The 23932-nt window shown below is 34.1% G+C and overlaps 1 protein-coding gene across 13 annotated transcripts in view; it reads right to left on the bottom strand.

The window, feature by feature from the left end:
* PLXNB2 (plexin B2) overlaps positions 1-23932 on the bottom strand; it is a 404398-nt gene that overhangs the window by 12229 nt on the left and 368237 nt on the right. For all 13 annotated transcript variants that reach the window (XM_039338498.1, XM_039338541.1, XM_039338548.1 and 10 more), the window contains 8 exons: positions 20048-20277; positions 19157-19338; positions 11408-11474; positions 10966-11112; positions 8507-8663; positions 6621-6721; positions 5826-5910; positions 2027-2181 (listed from right to left, as the gene is read on the bottom strand). In XM_039338498.1, coding sequence (XP_039194432.1) covers positions 2027-2181; positions 5826-5910; positions 6621-6721; positions 8507-8663; positions 10966-11112; positions 11408-11474; positions 19157-19338; positions 20048-20277 — 1124 coding nt within the window. The remainder of the gene's footprint in view (positions 1-2026; positions 2182-5825; positions 5911-6620; positions 6722-8506; positions 8664-10965; positions 11113-11407; positions 11475-19156; positions 19339-20047; positions 20278-23932) is intronic.

The raw sequence follows: 23932 nt of genomic DNA, 5'->3' as shown, positions 1-23932 counted from the left end.
CATGAACCTCTATGAGGGGAACTGCTTTGGCATGTAGAGTATCACGTGATCTAAAAACCTATGATGTACACCCAGAGTCTTTTGCGGAAATTGGTGCTATTCATGCAGAGCCCATAAAGGTATTTAGCACTAAGGACAATGGACTTTACTTTGCCATTTTCCAAATTTATCAATACCTAATTATAGATAACTCAGGTATTTAGAATTTATCAACACAGCTTAAATAACTACATAGAGAGGATAAGTCTACATATGATTTTAAAAAGCCCCAGTATTATGGGCCTTTTTTAAATCAAAGTTTAAACTGGGCTTGGTTTCTTTGAAATAGATAAGGAACAGCATTCTAGAAATAGATTAAAACAGAACTTTTTGGGGAGAATGGCTGTGGAAAAAAATGAGCTAGTGTTTTCTGTTTTCGGTTGCTTCTACTTGTTTAATCACTGCTATACTGCATTTTTGTGGAATTTTTAATTTTTATTATGGAGAGCCCCAAAACATAGAGATATATGAATCTAGTAAATAAATAAATACATTTCTCTTCTTCAATCAGAACTGAAACAACAGTGTTAAATCATTATTCAGAATCTTTTTTGGGCTGGTGTCAATGTTCAGAATTGAGGCTGTGGTGGCTATTAGGATTGACTATAACTTCAAAACAAGGGCTGGCATGGGTAGCAATAACCTATGATATCAATTTATCAGGATGCTCCTTATCACATATATCTTGTTGCCCTTCTTTCTATTTCTTCTTTTTGGGGTGAGATGAGCATTTTTTTTCAAACTATAGTTCTCCATTTAATTTTTAGCTGTTAAGATTATGGGGTTTAGGTTATGCTAAGGTTCATTCATGGAAATGATCATAATACTGAGGATTAATGTTTACTTTTCAGAATTCTTTTTTAAAATGAACAGTGTCAGGAAAAGTAGGAAATATGGTAAGATACAAGAGAGATGTCTGCAGGCACATTCAGACCCCAAAATGCCACGTTGGAAAGCCTGGTTCAAAACTACATAATATTAGCCTTTCAAATTACTAGAGGAAAAATATTACAATGGCTAAGTATGGTTTGTATTTAAAAGGAGTGCCCTGAGCTATTTATATACTTGACTTTAGATCTCAGCAGTACTTCAGACACGGTCATAACAGAAATAGAAAAAAGGGAAAAGGGGAATGTAAGGGTTTTACATTCTTTGCAAAGTCAGTATACATCAGCTTATATCATATCTAAAATTTGGATTTTTATTAATGTAAAGTTTTAATATTCTACCTTTAATGGATCTATACAATCAGAATAGATTTTCAGAAGGTTGGACAGAATTTAACTATTAATCTTATTATATAATGTATAGTGTGCTGACTAGTGCTGACTACTGCTGTTCATACATGTTGATATTTATATATTGCTTGGATTTTAAAACAATCTGTAGTTTTTAAAATAATATATTCAACTACCTAATAATAGTTAATGAAACATTGAAAGTTCTATCTTAATTCTATCATTTTTGTAAATTTCCTCTTTATTCATGGCCTTTTAAAAATTTTCTGTATTTTTATTCCTCTTTTATCTATCTTTTTAAATTATTTTTTTTTCCTTTTTTAAAAATGTTAAATGAAAATATACTAGCAACAACAGAAATAAAACTCAGGTCCCAATAAATCAGTTGGAACTCTATTGGTTCAGACTAGTTCAACTCTTGTTATGCACAGCAAACAATAAAATTAAGAAAATGAAAACACTGGAATGTTTGTTTGGTAACTCTTGGGATTCTTTGTTATCAAATGGACACATAGTGTATTATTTCTGGAATTTTCAAAGAATAAGTTCATAAGCAAAGATGAAAAGACTTGAGTTGCTTTAACATCAATGAAGCTTAATTGAGACCTATTAATTTCAATGCAGCTACTCTAGGTATGACTGTACCTAGCCAATGTCTTTGAATCTAAATCTTAATTCTAAAGGAAAATTCTACATCTAAATTCACTATTTAAACACAGTAAAACTTGGCTCTTGGCAGTCAATTTTACCTTCACAGAGAGAAGCCTTGTCAGGTAGATTTCAGTGATAGCTTTGGTCCTTTCCTTCTCCTTCATACTCCCTCTTTTTGATTTACCTTCATCAACTTCATCTACTGGTCGAACTAGATGCCAGATCTTATTTTCTTCTTCCAATAAAGCATGTCCTGAATAAACCATAACATTTCAAAGCAATCAACAGATGAAATGAAATCCACTGACTGAGCAATTGATTGCCATGCCTGAAATAATGTCCTACTGCATTGCAACTAAATGGCATATTTAATGGCCTGCAATAAATATTATTTGCATTTCATAAATGAAAGGATCCCAAAGTAAAATCTAAGCTATATTATTCTTGCTTATAAATTCTAGATTTTAAAATGAATAAGTTGAGGTAATTTTAAAGTAAAATGGGAGGGCATTCCATGCCCCCCTTTCTCTAACTCTCAGAGCTATTTCTGACCATGGTTGATCGTATTAGTTTGAAGAGGAAAAAGCACAAAAACAGTAAAGTAAGTCAGTATTCCCTAAACTCTGTTGTTAAAGCTAGCGGCGTCTATTTTGTGATATGGTTTCACCTATTTGTTATTCATAGACCCTAAGAAATATAAAGTAGATCCCAGCAATTCAAAGCTTATCACATGTGTACAAAACTTAACTTATACAGGTACGCTTCTACAGTACTTATGACCACAATTGGGACCAGAATGTCTATTGGTAAGCAAAGTGGTTGTTAACTGAGCTGTGCCCAATTTTATGATCTTGTTTGTTATGTTGATAAGCAAATTACTGTCGTAAAGTGAATCATGCAGCAGTTAAATCTATCCAGCTTCCTCTGTTGACTTTCCAAACTGGAAGCTTGCTGGGAAGGTTGCAAATGGTGATCACATGACTCTGGGATGACACAACTGTTGTAAATATATGCTAGTTGCCAAGTGTCCAAATTCTGATCACACGTCCATGGGGATGTTGTAATGATATGTTCCGAGTACTAGTTTTAAGTCACTTTTTCAAGTGCAGTTATAGCTTCGAACGGTTGCTAAATGAATAGTTGTAAGTAAATGACTACCTGCAGATACCCAAATGAAAATAGATTTCCTATTTGTTTTCCTATATTTATATTTAGGTTTTGGAACATTCTTAGGTAGTTACAGAAGTGATAAAATCTCTAGCTAAATCAAATTATAAAATACTTGATTTCTTAAGTCCCGAATGTCTTTATATTTTAGAAATGTCTCATAGACTTCATGTCTGAAGACACCATAATCTGTTCATTTACAACACATCCCCTTTTGTTGATAATGAGATTCTTAAATCAGACACAGGCTGTGTATAGGAAAAATCAGACAATTTTATAATAGGATCCTGTGATTTTTAAAAACCATGAGTGTGTAATTCCATTTACTGACGTATTTATATGTTCATTCCAATTTAATTTTTTTTCTTGTAAACTAAGATTGCAATGCATTCTTACATAGTGTGGGAACTGGAGACCTTAAAACAAAGCTACTTCCCATTCCAGATCTCTTGAACAGTATAAATGTAGTCCATCTGTTTAACTATATTGTACAGTTCAAAGCAAAATGGGCACCATGAATGATATAAAGGTTCAAGCAATTACACGCCTGCACTTTAAATATAAAACTTTTCATCTATGAAGCTGAATAAATGTACAATAATGGCAACCAATTAATTATAGTCATAGTACACTCACAATACATGTATGTCAGAAAGGCCAAAGCATAAAAATATGTACATAATGACATTTTTAACAATTCTGAATTGTATTGTTTTTTATTCAGTTTCCAGCATCATCATGACTTTTAGCAATCAGAGAAAAAGCCGCTATGGTATATTGTTCTTCCTTTGGTAAGACTGATAATTCCAAGGCCAAAAAGTAATGAATACCTGCCATTTTGCAGAACTATTGATTTCAAAAGACCAATAATATGAAAAAATGCAAAATCTAACCCTGCTGAACTTCAAACAGTTTTATGGTATAATGTCTATTATAAATACTAAATCCTCTTTAAATAATTTTGAGGCTTCTACGTGTTTTTGTAGTTCATGAGCCCTGGTGGCACAGTGGTTAAAGTGCAGTATTGCAAGCAAAGTGTGGTATTGCAGGCAAACTCTGCCCACAATCCAGAATTTGATTCAGCCCTCCATTTTTCCATGGTTATTAAACTGAGGACGCAGATTGTAAGGGACAATATGCAAATAATACTTATATTGGAAAGAGAGTGCTGTAAAGTACTATAGGGCAGTATATAACTCTAAATGCTATTGCTATGAACCGAAGTACATAACCTATAAAACAAACAAATGGACTGTCATTTTGATGATACCATTATTTTCAGAATCATCTTCATAAACCAATGGTATTTGGATAATTCAAATCTTTAAAAATGAAGTCTGAAAATACCCTAGAGAAAAGACAAAGAAGATAAATCAAGGTTTACTAGCTGCAAAGATCATGAAACCACTAGAAGGGAGCCAAGACACACAGAAAACTTTGCTGTGAATAGTAATGTCGGGAATTTTGCAGATAAAGATCTCTATCTAGGATGGAGAGTCTTTGCAAAACTACACTGATTTTTTTCCAGATTTACTTTTCTATAAGGAAAAGAACTTGTGTTCCTCATACCAGTTTTAACATTCTATAATTGGAGAAAATGCTATAGATTATTAATAGCCAGGTTATTAATAGACGGAGGTCAGCATGACTGGATTCTTATTTCCATGTAATTTATTACTACTCAATTGTGTGCTACACATGATGCTGGAATGTATAAGGAAGCTGTATTATAGAAACACTAAGACTGTAAGTTGGAAAGTGTGTGTGATTCATATCTTATCTCAATTACAAATTTCTGAAATAACATTGAACATTGTCATTATAACCAAGATGCCTTACAGAGATATACAAACCTCCTGGGATAAAGAGAAATAACTTGAGTTAAAATAAAATATTTGTTATTATTAAAAGAACAAATTAAAATTATAGTGATTTTCTATAAATGCAATATTTGTGAGAAGTTAGCCAAAAAAAAAAAATCATTACTGAACAGGAATACAAAAAAAAGGAACAGTCAAACAAATATTCCTACTTTCAAAATCCCATTGAAATAAATGCAGTGCCCCATTTGTGCAACTGCAGACATTTAATTTAGAAATGTGAAATGTTATTGCATTTATCCCCTAGGATCTGTAATTCGCTACTGCATTTACCTCTGTTAAAACATCAAATACTAAACAATTTACAAAAAAACTTCTTAGTGAGCTGTAAACTTATTTTCTTTTATCTATTTTTTTAATAAAAAACCAACTTTTAACAGTGTCTAGTTTTATCCATATTGATTTTTAAAAGGAGAATCAAACCTAAAGGAGTCAACCCAAAACAATCCCTTTTAAGCCACTATTTTTTTTTTGTAAAACTGGCAAGAGTATTTCAATCAATCTGGTTTTTAATGGAAAACACTGTATCTGATTATCCAATGAAGAACACCACAAATCATTGTCAGTGTAGGTTGCAGATTTGCCTGGTTCTCTAATTTTTATAGCTTTTCAAATAAACTGACTTAGCTACATGTTAAATGATAGCTTTCCAGAATTTCTCTGCATCACATTTTCTATGTGGTTTAAAGAATGTAAAAGGCTCTTTACCACTTTATCTCTTTAGATTGTTTTGCAGCACATATCTATATCCCAAGCTAGATGCTATGATTATACATGTAAACTCACAGTATCCAGCTTGTTTTCTGTCATAAAATAGAACCTGTCTGAAAGACTAACATGCTATACTTACGTTCCTCTGGCATGTCTTGTTGGTGATCCTCTGGCTGTTGAGAAATCCCCATTTTTGACAAGATGAGGGTAGCACCATCTCTTACCTTCAAGAACATACATACAACAAATTGGTGAGAACAGCAAAAATAACTCTTATTCCTATACAAGCACTGTATGCAGTATAAGAATAAATTCACCTTTCTTGGCCATTTTTTTTTACAAAGCATTCAATTATTCTTTTTATGTACTGTATGTATGCTACTGAAAGAGACAAAAAAAGCAGCTAGTCTTCCATTTTTTAGTCTTCTAAATACTCATTGGTGAATAAAACTAGGCCCATCTTTGTAGTCATTTGGGAAGGAAGTATCATGGACAGTTCTACCCAGAGTTCTTGCCCATTACTGAAAGGTATTTTTTATCAGTCAATCTCATATTCAGGTCCTCAAATTCTTTTGAGATTAGAAAACTGACATTCACAGAGATTAGAGAAGGTATGCTTCATTCCTTAAGTTTAACCTTTACTGGAAGGATTTCTTGCCGGAAGCATAATGATAACAATTTCTATGCTGGCTTTAAACAAAGATAACTTTTTTTTATATCACTAATACAGAATTTGCCAGTATCCAAAGAGCTGCATTCAATAATTGCCCACTTGTGGCATGGCAATATAATCTGGGCTTTGTTAAAAGAAAATAGATATTGGATGTGATAGGAAGGAAAGGGAACCCTTTTTGAGACAGATCACTCTTAACGAAAAGCTGTGCATTACTAAAAAGCAGCAAGGAGGTGTAACGTTTCCAAAATGCTTCCTTACGTTATAGTGCATCAGGGTATTGATGCGCTTCCACCTCCCTTCCCTTTGTGACGTTAAATCCAAGTCTGAGAGTATCTGTGCAGTAGATCCTGGACGCCACTCTGAGGAGCAATTGCAAGAAGAAAAACATTTTACAGGTGTCCACACAAAAATAATCTGCATATAAAGGAAGCTTAGCAGATTAATGAAGTCTTGCAGAATTCTGTTCTCCTCTCTAGATCCACCCACCCAAGCAATCCCGTTTTTAAAAATGATAAATTAGATTTAATAGAAAAGTTTTTTTTTTCTGTAGTAGAGACAAGGCATTGTATAGTGGGACCGCTCCTTCCTAGAAGATTCTGCACTGCTACTGCTGGGCCAGTTGCTCTCTCTCTCAGCTTGACCCCCCCCCCACAGGGATGGTGTTGTGGGAAACATAGGCACAAGAAGGATAATTAGGTATGTTTGCCACTTGAGTTATTTATAAAAACAGTAACAGTGGAATAAAAATAAATAGTAATATAAATAAGGTGGTTAGTCTTAATAGGAGGTTATCTAGAGGAATCTCTTGATTTGATAATGGGCCAACATTATCAAATCAATGAGACTTACTGCTCTCTGATGCTAAAATTAAGGAGGGTCTACACTTGTCTGTAAAGATGTGTTGTCATAAACCTTTATTAGGGTAGGCTGCATATCTAGTTAAGATCCAATTTATTTTAAGATTATAGACATACAGTTGTTGTCTATAAGTAGCAATTCCCCAGATGTTTCATTTTTTGTAAAAAAAAAAAGCCAAAATCATCACTAGAGGAAACTCCATTTAAGAGTTGAGTTGTTTAGAAACATAAAACATTCTCCAAAATTTAGTTCCAATAAATGATTTTGTTTGTATTAGTATATTGTTTTCAACTTTTTTTTCTTGGAGGTCAAGAAACAATATATCTCAAAGTAAAGATCTTAGCTTGCATAGTATAAGCATGGTCTTATTGTGCTTGTGGGATATGGCAAAAAATTATATCTTTACCATTTTTAGGGAATGTTGCATGTAGTTCAGGTAAGGCTAGTTTGCACCTTCCCTGTGTTACTAAGAAATACTCTGTAAAAGCTTGATAAAAGCCACAAAGTCATATTAGATAATGTCCATGGCATTAGAATTTGAAATATTAAGAGAAGTAAATGTAAAGAACAGGAATTAGCAAATAATAATAATAATAATAATAATAATAATAATGATGATGATGATGAAAGGAAGATAAATAGATTGTATGTCGAAAATAAATAAATTATATATTTCCAAGTGGTCTAATCCTGTTGGCTGGAGAGGATTAATATATGCAGGGAAATTATTTGGTTTTTTTAAAAAAATTAATCTTACTGTTTTTAAATTGTTTTTTTTTTAAAATAATTATAATTATTACTACCTATAGCTCAGCTGAGTTATAAATTATATTGCTGGATACATTATGAATAGATTCTACATCAACTGTAGTATTTCTATATGGAAAACAGATCAGTAAATTGTTATAAGTAACATAAGGAAATTTTAACTCCACAAATCCTACTAACCATAATACAAAGATAGGCAAAGTGGGGGGGGGGAAGTTATTACCCTTGTTTCTCTCCAAATTTTATCTGTTCAGGTAGGAAATTACAAGGGGAGTCATATTTTTACCTTCCTTATCTGATAGAGTGAGTACTTTTCAAATAAATGAGAACTTCTGAATGTATGGAAATTGGAAAAAAGTTGGGGTAGAGTTTAGTGAGCAAAGTACTTTTCGTTTTACTCTTAGATTGTTCCATGGATTCAGATGGAATTACTAAGTCAATCTTTTGGTTTTTTCCAAACATTTGCATGTTGACAGCAATTTGTTCTTTAAAATAGATTTAAAAACTCAGATACATACCAAGAACAACACTGTCAGGCTTTGGCCACTGTGAGTAAGGCAGAATTCGATATACTTGGTCTATGATCTTTTCTTTTACTTGAGAAATAGTGTCACAATTTAGCACTTTTACAGGTATGGATTCTGTGCCTTCATCTTGAACAATCACATTTACAGTCTGAAAGGTTAGAAATTTCAGAGTTATTGAAATCACACAAGAAAAGAACACTGGTATAAACTTGTCTATTTATAGACATTTAGACAGGTAGCCCAGTCATTTCATATCTGTTTCTCTGTTTTTTGATGGAAATGGGGCATATTGAGATTTCTATGAGAATTAATAAACTACTCATCACTTTTAACACTGAATCTATTGAAAATATAGCAAGTCTTCAATATATTTCTGTATCATCACAATTGGATTTTGAAGACTTATTTTTTGTTAAAAAAAATTTAAACTGACATATATCATCAGACTAGTAGACCAGCTAGTATTCGTAGATGCTTAGATTAATCCATTAACCTTATAGGAAGACACTCATTAATATTAGAAATTCCCCCTGTCAAAACAGCAGAGAAAGCAATTTCCACATAGGTAAAGCTTCACAGAAATGTAATTCCTACTATAATCCCCAAATATCAGTTTTGATTGAAATAGACTCAAACTCTTAAATTAAAAGAAGCAAATGTAGTCTAAAAACCCTTATTATAGCTGGCAAGCAAGTACATTTCAGTAAAAGAGCATATAATACACCCATGTCATTCAAGAGATATTTTGGTGAACATTTTTTTACTTACATATACACTAAAACATTGCTTTCATGAGCCAATTGAGTAAGGAGTAGTTATCCATTAAGTAAAAAATTAAGCCATTTGCTGCAAATTATATTGTTTGCATATGCAAATTGCCACACATTATGTAAATTTGATGTATAGTTAACCTCAATTTGATTGCCTCATTCAGAACACTTGTCCAGATATCCTGTTATTACAAAGATATTTAGGCTGTCTGATTTACCAATCTGTAAATGCATTGCAGCCAGTCCACCAAATGAGGTTGACTATAAAATTACTCTATACCGTTTATTACAAATTACTTCCATAGTTTTGATTTGGCAATTAAAAATGATATATATTTAAACTTGACTAGAAGGTAGCTGTCTAGGGAGAGATTCCAGACTACAATGCACTGCTTATCACACTAGCAGATAAAACAGCATTTACAGATGCTTGATTTTACTGAATATAGTGGATTAATGTTAGTAATTAATTTTGTCACTAATTACTTTCCTGCAATTAGATTTATATTTCAAAAATGGGCTGAAAGAAGCATATAATTCTAATAATCTATTATCTTACAACCAAATCATCCACTGATATAGTTTGCTTCAATTTATTTGTAAATATAAAATCAAGAAAAAAATTAAACAGTAAGAGAGAACCTGGCATAAAATGGATTTTTAAGAAGGCCAAATGTTCTTGATAGTTTCCCTATATAAATATGGGAATAATAATTCTGGAAATCATATTGATGATCAGCAACTGAAAACAAACCCCACCTGACAGAGATGGTCATTTGGTCAATTCAGAGTTGCTGATAAAGGATTGGGAAAGGATTTTAACATTTTTCTCTGCTTCTGAAATCCTGAGAAAATCCTTTCTCTGAAGCTAATTCTGAATTAAGGAGAAGAAATTTTGGGAATTTTTGTCCAAAGCAAATAGCAACTTCACCTGTGTTTTTGATGACCTAATCTGCAACTTGCTTTAAGAAAACAAAACAAAAAATTCCACATGTATTACACATTAATATCTCTGCAAAGACATAGTAAATACATCATCTAGTTTGGTTCTGCAGTTCCCTCAAATGAAGAGCCTGTTTGACGTAATCATACCCTCTGTTCAGCAAATTAATAAAATGATAAATATTAGTACAATTAATATTTCTCCAAAACTATTTTGGACCTTTAATTTCTTATCTTATCCTTTTTTCCTCTAACTGGCATTTGTGGCATTTTTAGGCAGGCTGGCTTCATGAATATTATGTATTAGTTGACTTAGTCAATTAAAGGGCCAAACTTCATAACAAATCATTTCATTAGTCTTAAAGCTTTACCTCATTCTTTCTGTAATGTATATGTCTATAGCAGTAAAGGTGCTGAACCAGGAGTAGTGAAACTTTAATTTTAATCTTTCCTTAGCTCTGGAAGCTGGATGGATCAATCACTCTTTCTTTTCAGTAAACCAGGGAGTTGAAAAAGTTATTTATAGCAACCCACATGGAACCAGAATTTAGATTATGACCCATAACTTTCAAAGCCTTCATCTTTCAATGAATTGATTTGACTAACAATAATAATAGTTTTCTATCATTCATGTTTTACAAAACACATACTGTAAATGGTGAAAAAATAGGAGGTCATATTTCAGAAGCATTTCATGTTTTGAATATTCTAAAACAAATATTAATAAAAGCTACATACCAACTGTGAATACTCTACATCATCTCCCAACAAACCAGTGTCATTAAGGGTGTATTTGGCTTTCATTTGCACAGCATCCACTGGTCCTTTCTCTACTTGATGTTTGATAGCTTTGAACAATTTATAAAGAGGCTCCCCAGCATTATCCTGATAAAGTTGATGAAAGAGGAAAAAATGGTGAGTGAAGACAATGGCTACTTTGTCCACCATTATTGAATATTAAAAAACTTCTTAAGATCATTATTTCTGCAGAGTACATTTTTCCATTGCATTTAAACTACCATTTGTAACTGACTTCAGACCAAGACTGTGGCATGTTTGGATCAAAAGTTATTCCTATTAGCATATACTCAGAAGAAGTATCAATTAAAAGCTTAATGTCAGTCTACAATTTGATAGGATATTCAAAATAAATGTAAAATGAATGCATTTTAGATCTTACCTTGAGGTACTGATAAAGACAAATTGACATCCAATTAGAAAGCATTCTTTCCACAACGGTTTCAGATCTAAAATTAAAAAAACCCTGTGTTGAGGTGCATAGCTAGAAATTGTACATGAGTCTGTCAAGAACTAAGCAGGCATTATAATGTTTCTCCCATTTCTCCAATGTATTCAGTCTAATGGCTTTGGAAAGTATGAGTGCTATGCAAATCCTTCAAAAGAGGATTTGGTTTTGAAAGCCAAACCTATTTTGCTGGTGACTTTGGTCACCCTCTCTTGTTTAACCTTTCTCTCAAGGTTACTGTGAGGATAACATGGGAGAAGAACCTTATATATATGAGCTTCTCCTGAGGCAGTACAGGGCAAAAATCAATAATAGTAATACAGTAAATAAAACATTATCTCAGTGAAGAATGTGCTGACTTTCATGCTGTCATACAATATAGAAACTACCCGTGTTGTGAGCTGTGGGAAATGCTACAACTGCCAATAATATAAACATGCTATCATGAGTCTTCCTCTCAAATAATCATACCGGAAAACAGATTCTAGATTTTTTCCCCTGGGATATAGCAGTGAATTAAGTACAGACCAAGATGCTTGCTTCTCACTATTGGCATGAAGAAATATTCTAATTTCAAAAATAAATAAAGTTGCACGTCTGAATCTATTGAGTTTGTCCTGTACTACAGAGACCAAAAGCACAAAATGTGACAAAACGGGGGGGGGGGGGAAGAGAGAACATCATACTCTGGAACAGTGAATTCACAGGAAACTAGAAAGAAAAATGCTGAACTTAGTAGGAAACAGAACACAACTGCTTAACCAAAGGTGGGAAACATGGTAGACCTCACATAATAGGTAAATGAGGAATGAACGTCTTGGTGGCACGACATATTCCTTGGGGGCTCCCTAAGAATCGTCGCTTTCCAGCTCTTTGGGGAGGTCTGCCTAGTCCTAGACAGACCAGAGTTGTCCTGTAGGGACAGTGAAGTAGTTTGGCAGCACAGGAGGGATCACAATCGCCTGGAGAGCCGAACGGAAGCTTCCCAGACCAGCAGCTGTCAGACAGCCATTGCGAGCTGTCACAAGCTGGGAGTTTGCTTCCAAGAATCAGGAAGAAAATTGGAGGATCGCCTGGGTGAGCTGATCAAGAGATTGTTAAAAGGAGGAAAACTTTCTCTCTTAAATGCTGGAAATGTTGAGGGGTGGAATAAGAAGAATTTGAAGCCGTGGAGAAAAGAGGGGGAGCGAACCTTTAAGCTGCTCCTATCCCTCCTCTGGAATTTCAGCGGCGAAAAAAGCGGAAGGCAATAAATCAATAAATCAATGTAAAGACTGGAATTTAAAAAGCCTACTGAAAACAATTGGATTAATAGAACTGATTTGAGAGTAAATAACTGTTAGAGGTCTAGAATTGTTTGCTTTTTCCTGGGTTGCTTCTTTTTCTTCAGCTTCCTTCTTCTAAAGCAGAAGACTAAGTGACCTTGAACAACATCTGCTGGGCTCACTGATAAGGAGTGAGACATTAATTGCATTTAACACAGAAACTGTTTTTTGTTTTGGAGAATGGTGGACTGCCTTATGGAAGTTTTATTTTCGATCTCCTCCTTTTTTTCAGATTAAGGCACAGAGAACCTGAAATAAAGAAGTGTAAATTGTACTTTTTCCTGCCCTTGGACTTGTGAGGTGGGATTTTTCTCCTATTTTTGTTTCTTTCCTCCTCTTCTTAGAACATATTGGGATTATAATAGCACACTGACATTTGGATTATAAATCATTGGATAAGATGAAGAAGATCACAACACACTTAACAATAGCCCCCTCAACACTACAGAGTCCGGTGGCGTAGAAAACACTGGACTCTACAATACAACAAGATAAATTTAATATGGAACTGAAAAATATGATACAGGCATTACATACAGACTTCAAGGAAGGGTTAAGTAAATTAGAAGAGGAATTAAAAGAGGTCAAAGAATTGATGGGGAAAAGTGAACAAAGACTGCAACAAGTGGAAGGGAAAATTGAATTAATGGATAAGAGAGTAGAGGAGATGGACAATCGACTGACATTAACAGATAGGAACCAGGAAAAAATGATTATCTCTCTAGAGATGGATAGAGCTGATTATTACTTAAGATTCCAAAATGTTGAAGAAGAAAAGGAAGAGAATTTAGCAGACGTGATGGCTGAAATATTAGCAGAAGCACTGGAGGAAAGCAAGGAAAAGATAATTAATGATATAGATGAGATATTTAGAATACATACTAGATATGCAACGAGAAATAAGCTTCCTAGAGAGGTCCATATAAGGTTTACTAAAAAAGCATTAAGGGCAGATATATTACAGAAACTGAAAAATGTCACAATAAAATATAAAGGAAGAGAGATAGTGATATTAAAGTAGATTGCAAGAAGAGTGAGAGACTTGAGAAAGGAGTATCAATTTTTGACAAAAGTCTTAATTGAAAAAGGGATAAATTTTAGATGGTTAACACCAGAAGGAGTAATGGTAAACTGGCAAGAACAGAGACACAGACTAGACACATTAGAGAAAGCAGAGCTTTTTTATGATCACTACTTTGGACAGCAAGAAGAAGAAAGGCTGAGAAGGGAAAGAGGAATTAGACATCAAGGAGATCAGATAGAGAAACAACGGGGTGAGTATAGCAAAGAACAGGAGGAAAGGGCATTGGTAGAAGGAGTAAGGGCAAAAGAGGCAAAAGAGCAAAGAGAGATGAGAATGACGAGATCAGCTAAAATCTTAAATAAATAATCATGGAAGAAGAGATAAAAATAATCTCGATAAATATAAATGGTTTAAACCTGACTATAAAAAGGAAAAGAACACTAAATAAACTGGGGAAACTAAAATGGACATAATTTGTTTACAAGAAGTTCATATTAGGAAACAACATAACAATTTATTAGAATATCCAAAACTGGGAGAATTATACACCTCACTTGCGGACCACAGTAAAAGAGGTGTGGCATTATATATTCAGAAAGCAATACAAACTAAATTGATATATTCAGACGAAGAAGGATGAATCTTAATGGTGGAAGTAATTATGAACTGTAAAAAATCATTATTGGTAGCGATTTATGCTCCAAATGAAACTCAAGAGAATATGAAAGCATATGTATGATTGGAGATTTTAACGCTATTGTAAAGCCTGAGCTGGATTATAATACAACAACAAAAAAATAAGACTCTAAGAAGAACACTTCCTAAATCCTTCTATAATATGGTGGATGAATTACCGTATATGCCGGCGTATTAGGCGACCTGGCGTATAAGACAACCCCCGTCTTTATCGCCGAGCCACATTCCTAGAATGTCGTCTTATACGCCAGAAACTACCAGTATTTCCGGCGTATAAGACGACCCCCGTCTTTGGCGCTGAGTTTAGCGCTTCTGGAAGTCGTCTTATACGCCGGCATATACGGTAAATATACTTGATGCTTGGAGAGAGAAATATCCGGAAAAGAAGCAATATACGTTCTATTCTAACAGACATCTGTCCTGGTCGAGAATTGATATGACATGGATGTCAACAGATTTATTTACAAATATACAAAATATAGCCATAGAAACAAGCACATGGACAGATCACAGCCCAGTTACAATCATATGGAAAGGACAAAAAAAGAGAACAAGATGGACATTAAACCAAACTATATTGAATGAAAAGGATTTTCAGCAATATATGAAAAAAGAAGTACTTTTCTTCTTTAAGAAAAACAAAAAAGAAGATACTTCACTTCAAAATGTTTGGGATATGGCGAAAGCATACATGAGAGGACTTGCTATGACTTGTTTGAGGGAAAAGAACAAACAGGAAAGACAAAATAAGGGAAAACTGGAGGAAGAATATAAGACACTTGAGAAAGAATTACGGAAAGATACACAAAACAAAAAGATTAAAAATTTAATGGAACTGAACAAACATAAAATGAACTTACTAGAAAATGAAGAAGTGGCAATGAAAATAAAGGCAGCTAAGCAAACTTTTTTTGAGCATGCAAACAAACCAGGGAGATGGTTGACATATAAAATTAAAAAGGAGAAAGAGAAGAGATGGATTAAACAATTGGAAGATGATGAGGGGATTTTACAACATCGAAATGAAGAAAAGAAAGAATAATCTGGGAATATTATGAGAACTTATACAAGCAACAAACAGTTTCAGATGATAGGATAAAACATTTTTTGGAAGAAATAGAGATACCTAAAATGCCGGAGAAATTTAAAAAGCTATTAGAAGGGGAAATAACAATGATGGAATTAATAGAAGCAATCAACAGACAAAAAAATGGTGAGGACCGGATGGACTACCAGCAGAGCTATATAAGACATTGCAGGAAGTACTAGGTAATGTAATGTTGGAACTTTATAATGAACTTCTTTCTGAAGCTAAGATACCAGATTTGTGGTCCGAAGCTCTTATTACTCTCATACCAAAGGAAGAAACGGAAACACAGAAAATAAAGAACTACAGGCTGATTTCCCTACTGAATGTGGACTACAAAATATTTGCATCAATAATGGCAGAAAGACTTAAAAAGTTTTTAAATGAATTTATACAATTGGATCAAAATGGCTTCTTACTCAAAAGACAGATTAGAGACAATATGCGAATTATATTGAATCACTAGAATGTTATGAAACACACCCGGAGAAACAGATGGCGTTGGTGTTCCTGGACGCACAGAAGGTATTCGACAATGTGAACTGGCAATTCATGATAAGCCAATTACAGACTATGGATTGTGGGGAGAAATTTATAAATGTAATCAGAACAATTTATAATAAGCAGTCAGCCAAAGTAATGATAAATGGAGATATGACTGAGAAGATCAACATTATGAAGGGAACAAGACAGGGCTGTCCCCTATCTCCACTGTTGTTTGTTCTGACATAAAAGGGATGAAAATTAAGAGGGAAGAATATAAACTACAAGCATTCACAGACGATTTAGTATTTATTTTGGAGGAACCATTAGAGACAGGACCTGTATTAATAGAACAAATAGAAAAATATGATGAGGTAGCTGGGTTGAAAATTAATAAAGATAAAACCAAAATGTTAATGAAAAATATTACTGAAAAACAAAAAAAAGAACTAATGGAAAAATTAGATATACAGATTGTAAAGAAGGTAAAATATTTAGGGATCCACCTGACCGCAAGATGCACAACAATTAAAGAGGATAATTATCATAAATTGAAAAGACAAATTGAAGTAGATTTGGATAAATGGAAAAATGTACAACTATCATTAATGGAAGGATTGCAATAATCAAAATGAATATATTACCACGATTATTGTTTTTGTTTTCAACAATACCAATAAGATTAGATAAGAAATATTTTGAGGGGCTTAATAAAATAATCTTGAAATATATTTGGCAGGGAAAAAAAGGCAAGGATTAATCTAAAAATGTTACAAGATACAAGATTGAGAGGTGGGTTTGGTCTACCTAATTGGGAATTGTACTATCAGGCTGCAGCATTATCATGGATGAGTGAATGGATCTTACTCAGGAATACAAGATTATTGACATTAGAGGGACATGATTTACATATTGGGATGGCATGCTTTCATATGGTATGGAAAAAACAGAATACATAACTATTTCCAGAGACACCATATAAGGAATTCTTTATTTGTGGTCTGGAAGAAAGTAAAGAGAAAGCATTATTTGAAGATTCCAAATTGGCTCTCAACTATGGAGGCGCTAATACACCCCAATATGTTTAACATGGGAAACATTATAAGATATAAAGACTTACTAACAGATATGGGGGAGTTGAAAACCAAACAACAATTAGAGGAACAAGGAATAAAGATGGATTGGTACATGAGAACGCAAATACAATCTAGATATGAAAAAGATGTTAAAATAGATGCTGTTAATTTGGGGACAACAGAGTTAGATTAAATACTCACAGGAACGAAAGAAAAATGGATTAAAAATGTACAGTTATCTACTACATATGGAGTTGGAGAAGGAACAAGTGAAAGAGACAATGATAAAATGGACAAGGAATTTTGGATACACAATTGAATTAGATAGATGGCAGCAACTATGGGAAAGAAACTATAAATTGACAATGGCAACTGCATATAAAGAAAATATGTACAAAATGTTTTACAGATGGCACATGTCTCCAGAAAGATTAGCTAAAATGTTTAAGGACAGGTCTATGAAATGTTGGAAATGTCATCAGATACCAGGTTCCTTCTACCATATGTGGTGGAAGCTAAAACTTATTGGAATATAATTAGAACATGGATAGAAAAGATGATACAACAATGTATAGAACTAAGACCAGAAATATTTCTGTTGGGTATTCTACCAGAGAAATACAATAAAGAGAAAACATATTTAATTATTCATATAATTATGGCAGCCAGGATTGTGTTTGCACAAAATTGGAAAGCACTGAAAGCCCCCCCCAGAGGGAGAGGTGATTGGGAAAATACTGGAATGTGCAGAAATGAATAGACTAACAATGACAATTAAAGAAAGACAGAGTCAGACTACTATGAAATCTGGGGAACTTTTTATGATTGGCTGAAAAGAGAATATGGTTAAAAGATAGTTAACATCAATTTAGATGGAAGAAGAAGGAGCAGATAAGGAGAGAGATCCAGGCGACACAGTACTGAATAACTGGAGGTTATATAAATATTTATAGGAGTATATACCGAGAAGGTTAGATAAATAGAAGTATTAATGTAAGAGAAAATTAATCTTATTGTATATAATACAGATAGGGAAATTTGGAGAGAGGAGTTGCTCGGACATTACCCCTGAATTGTATCTGAAGAGGGATGAGAGGGAAGAAAGGAGAGGAGAGAGAAAAGAGTAAAGGAGGGGAGAAGGAAGTAGGAAGGTTGGAGGAGAAGAGGAGAAGTGGGGAGAAAGGGGAGGAGAGTGGTGTAGAAGAGGAGAGGAAGAAGAGGGAAGTAGGGAAGAGAAGAAAGGGAGAAAGAAGGTAGAGAAGAAGCAGTGTGGATACAGTGAAAGGGGAAATGGGCGAGCAACACCAAAAGTCATGTGTATGTATTTATTTCATTTTATTAAAAGTATCTTATATATGAATGTAAAAAGAATGTATGTTAACATCTGATAAATATCACGGTATATGTATGGGGGAGAGTTTGGAAAAATAAAAAATTATTAAAAAAAAGAAAGTAAATAAATTATATATACCTGTTCAATATGGCATAACTTTTAAAAAAGACAAGATTCTATAATATGGCCTTTGTAAAGAATCAGAGACTTTACTTTTACTTTCATAACTAAATGTTGCTACTCTTTAAATTCTAATTAATGACGAATGGCCAGATTTTTGCAGTTGTCTCAAGCTGACACCTTAGTTGCTTATTTGAAAAGTTAGAAATCTGTTTTAACAGTGCTTGCCTGTGGCTCCCAAGCTAGTTAACTGCACTCAGATGAAATGTTGGGTGCATCTCATCATCACCACTGGAGCAAGACAACTGGTTATTTGGTTTCTCCATAAGAGGAATGAAGTGGGCAGGAAAGCCGGCTATCCATCTTATCTTGGACAACAAAACATACTGGACCTGCCTAATATATAAAAGCAAGCCTTTGCATTTTTGGGATTGCACTGTGTACTCATTGAGGTATGTAAAGATTTTAAAAAACCAAGGAAATGAGAATTTAAAGGGGCAACTCCCATTGTACTAGATTACTGAAGAAACCTTCCCTACCTTCGGAGCATCAGTTTGGGATTTTTGGCCACAACATACTGCTCCATAAGTTCCAAAAACAATGTCCTCATGATGTCAGTATAGTATTCTAGCTTCCCATGCAAAGCCACGGTCAAAAGAGATGCAAAATATACTTTTGCACGGGCAGAAAATTCCTTTTGGTTTTCCAACGTGTGAATGAACTAAACAGAAACAACAACAACAAAAACAGATATATGAAAATGAAACAGTTGAGGCTTATTCTTTTTATTGTTCATTCTGGAAACACAGTATAATGGGATAAAAATTGGGATACAATACATTCCAGAAGTATTGAATATAGTTTTTGTGGTTCTGGCCAGATAAACTGAGGACTTTGTTCAATGCACCTTTTTTGCATTCAGTTTATCATTTGCAACAATTTTGTGCACATGTTCAGGACTCTGTTTATGCTTTAGTTTTGGTTAATTTGATCCCTGGCATATATTAAACAGGAGTGCCAACAGGGCAGGTCAGCAGCATCAAAATAACAGGGACAACTGATGCATTGTCTGATACATCTTTAAAAGGGGTAGTGAGGCTTCATTTGACAGTTGCTCCCACCACGGTTGATGCTGTTGACCTTTCATAGATACCCCTGAATATGTACGTAAAGGGTGCATTTCATGGTTGGCATAATATATAATGAATGTAATGGATACTAGCTAATAGTATTTCCAGTGAATACCATTCTTCCACAGATGACAGGTACAGGAACAAAATTATGTAAGATGCTATTATACATCACATACACAGCTTTACAAGATGTTCCGGACACAAAATATGCAAATTAATTTATTATTGTTATAAACAGATGTATCAAATGAAAATGCTTTTTAGCAACATAAAAGTTGACCTTTATTTTCTACTCACATTAATGAGGAATGATTTACTGTTGAGCAGATTGGAGAACTGATTCAATGCCTGTTCTACGGTTGGTCGTCTGGCTTCAGGAATGTCCAATTTCCCAGTGATCATTACATCCTTTTCTCCGTCCTTAGAGGGCAGAAAGAAGACTCTGTCTGTATAGGTTTTGTAGTCGAGCACTGGAATTCGTGCTTCATTGATGTCATTTGTCTGATCCTCCATTTCTATCATTAAATCTGCAACAGGAAACAATTTTAAAGCTTTAGGAGAAAATAATATTATTAATTCAATTATTGCTACCCTGAGCAAAATATTAAAATGCTTTAATTGAAAATTTTCTTAACTTATTACAACAATACTTACAACCAACAAGTAAATAGGAGTTTTGGTTTTTAAACACATTTGTGAATGACTGATTCAGATTACAATTACTTTTGAATAAACATAGTCACCATTCTGATCTTAGAATGAAATCATTGCAAGAGAAAACTCTCTTTCTCTACTAGCTCTAGTTGTTTTTCTTGCTGACACTTTGGGGGGCTATCCTGAGGGCTGCATTACAAAAATAATGTGTAGGGCAAGGACAAAAATTGATTTCATTACACTGATATGTAAATTTAATTGAAATTAAATGTGGCTAATTTGATTAATCTCTAGTTCATGCATTTAATAATTTTCACCATCTGTCACATGAAAATTATAATTCGGTGTGAACCTTTAATGGTATCTGAAGGCTGTAAACAAGATTTTTCTGCAGGGGGAGAGAGGACAAAGAGCTTGAGGTTGTACAGCTCTGCATTCATATACACATAGCCCACTGAGACTAGGATATTTTTGTGTTAATTAGATCAGAATGAATCCAAATCTCCCAGGTCATATTCTCTATCCACAAAGTGGAATTGGTTCTTAATTACAATCTACCAACAAAAGGTCCTTGAACTTTTATTTGTCTATAGGAAAGTAATGGTCTCATCTTGCTGCTGCAGTCCGGCTTAGCTCTATTATGTTACCAAAGAAAAAGACAGTAAAGAATTCTTGCTGCCTCTGACTTTCTCTTGCTTTGGCTTTGGAGATGAGATTGGAAGAGGACTGGAACATACTAGCACTGTCCTTTTCAGTACAATCTTAAAAACACTGCTCACAGTGCCCAACTAGTGAAAAGTGAGGGTATCCATCATCAGGGACATTGAGCTGATCCTGTTCCCACAAACACATAACAGTGTAATAATAAAAATCAATCATGTTTTTCCTCACTCTTGCTTTGGGACAGGGACAAACAACTCAGTATGTTAGATACGTAGCTATTTTTCATTGAAAAGCAAAACAATATAATATGTTGCATGAATGTGCATGAATGCCAACCTGAAATTGAAATTACCACGGCAGTATGGGAATCTAATCTTTTTTCCCCTTTGTTTGGGAAATATATAAACCTTCTTTTGTGTGTATTGTTGTTATTTCTTCACTTTGAAAAAAAAACTTAGTTGGCACCGATTAAATGTTAAAGGAGTATATATTCAATAGATGAATTTTCTAAAACAGTCCTTGGGGGAGAAAGATTAAATTTCCTTCAAATGCATTGTAAGTCTCAGAATGAATCTACCATTAAATGAACTAACGAAAAAGAAAAGAAAAAGCAGCTCCACATTACACTGTAAACATATTGAACTATTTTTTAAAAAATTGGATAGCTTCTTTCAGCTTGTATTAGACTGTAATAGAAAGTGAGAAATGAGTGCTGGGGAAAAATAGTAATATTGTTATAAAACCATTTTTATTATTTGATTTTTATCTTACTCTTTAGTATTTTATAAGTAACTCAAGGCAGTGAACATACCTAATACCTTGTGAGGAGAGTAGGGCTGAGAGAGTGTGACTGCCCAAAATCACCTAGTTGGCTTTCATGCATAAGACAGGAATGGAACTCACAATCTCCTGGCTTCTAACCCTAACCTTAACCACTACATCATTCCAAAAACCCCAAATATCTTACCCCAAAATACTGGTTTTGAGGGATTCAAGTCATGCTAGATTTACACTGGTATTTTTTCCAAGTTGTTTAGAACAAGGGTCCCCAACCCTTGGTTTATTGACTGGCACCAGTCCATGTCATGCCAGAAACCGGGCTGTACAAATCAAGCGAAGCCCCTTTTGTGGGATGCAGGCAGCACATCAAACCATGCTCCCTCCAGTTCATGGAAAAACCTCTCTCCACAGAACTGGTTCCTGGTGCCCAAAAGGTTGGGGGCCACTGGTTTAGAAAACTAGGGAAACTATGGCTTAGGTCATTTCAGTGATGAGTGTTCAGCTCCAAGATTTGTAATTGATTTTTAAACACAAAAATGATTTAGCTCTCTTAAGGATCATCCTTTGATGCTTTATTACATATCATTTCCAGCAGAGATGTGCTGTACAAATGTAAAGTAATGAAAAAGGACGTGGAGCTGCTTGGAACAAATGAAAAATAGTTATATTATAAAGCTCCCAAGTTATCTTAGTGAAAAGTATGAATAAGGGTGCTTGCTGGAATAGTAAAATGAAAGAGGCAATAGATGAGAAAAACGCATGTAAGAAAAGTTTGCTGCAAATAAAAATAAGAAAAAGATACTGTATAAAAGAGTTACAAAAAATTTAGACAAACACCAAGGAGCAGAAGACTGAAACAGGCAGATAAAGTGTAGAATTTTACACTTTCATTTTGATGAAAATAAGAAAAACTGGTTTAGAAATAAGCGGAGAGGACTAAACAAGTAGTTTGTAATACAGTTAAACAAATTTATATAAAAATTATGAAATGATTTGGAATGAAGCTGATGTGATGAGTGTTGGAATAATTATTTTAAACATTCATCTGGCAATTACTGGTTTCTTAAAGGGTGGAACTAAAATAAGTATTATAAATATTAATTGAGAATGAAAAAAAACATCTTTCATAGGGTATTCCATTTTGCTCTTTAGCAGGTCAGTGAGAAATGTATGAATGAATGACAATATCCTGTACACTGTAAATTAGAAAAAGTATATAATAAAGTGAAGAAACCTGAATTACTGAATACTATATACCTGAAGATTGTTTGCTGAGTGGTACTGTATATAATAAAACTAAAGCATGGATGAGAATAATTAGAACATTTAAGGTAATGGTTCAGCCTTAGCACTAGGGAGTAAGAACAGGTTCTGTGATTTCTTTATTGTTCAATGTTTTGCTGTATAAACATAGAAGAAACCATGTGGTGACAATAGAGAATTGGTGAGATTTTCAGATTCTTGATGGAACAGTTCGAATCTCAAAAGGGTATGGCTGGCTGATGAGAGCTAATTAACTTGAAATAGCTATCCCAGTCTCCCTTTAACTCTTTGTTAGCAATCCAAAAAAATTTAGCGCACATAGATTTTTTTTTGCCGACAAAGACTTAAAGGGAGACAAAAAAATAATCTAAATTTACAGAAATAGTCCATCGCAGTAGCGACTTGAGCCTGCAAAACGCTTAGATTGGGGTTGATATATGTGTGTGTGTGTGTGTGTGTGTGTGTAGGTCTTTGGTTATTCGGGTTTTCTCCCGCATCAAATTGGAAGTGTCTTGGCGACGTTTAGACGAAGTCCCATTCGTCACCTTCAGGCTGGTGTTTTCAGCTTCTTGCTTCTAGGAGCAATGTGTGATCGTAGCTTTTTCTTCCTTTTAACTGCTAGTGGGAGTATGAACTGATTGGATGGGAGCTTGGCTGTGTTCTGATTGGGTGGAGGTTGTTCTGATTGGTTAGGGGCTTGGCTGCGCTCTGATTGGATAGGGGGCTGGCTGTGCTCTGATTGGATGGGAGAATGTTCTGTTTGGGTGGGGGCTTTGTTGTGCTCAGATTAGTCTGAGTTTCAGGGGGATTTGAGATGGTGAG

This window comes from Crotalus tigris, unplaced genomic scaffold, assembly GCF_016545835.1.
Source record: "Crotalus tigris isolate CLP2741 ecotype Arizona unplaced genomic scaffold, ASM1654583v1 scf7180000017549.6302385, whole genome shotgun sequence".
NCBI lineage: Eukaryota > Metazoa > Chordata > Lepidosauria > Squamata > Viperidae > Crotalus > Crotalus tigris.
The sequence above is the reverse complement of the archived record's forward strand: the minus strand, read 5'-3'. Positions and strand labels throughout refer to the sequence as shown.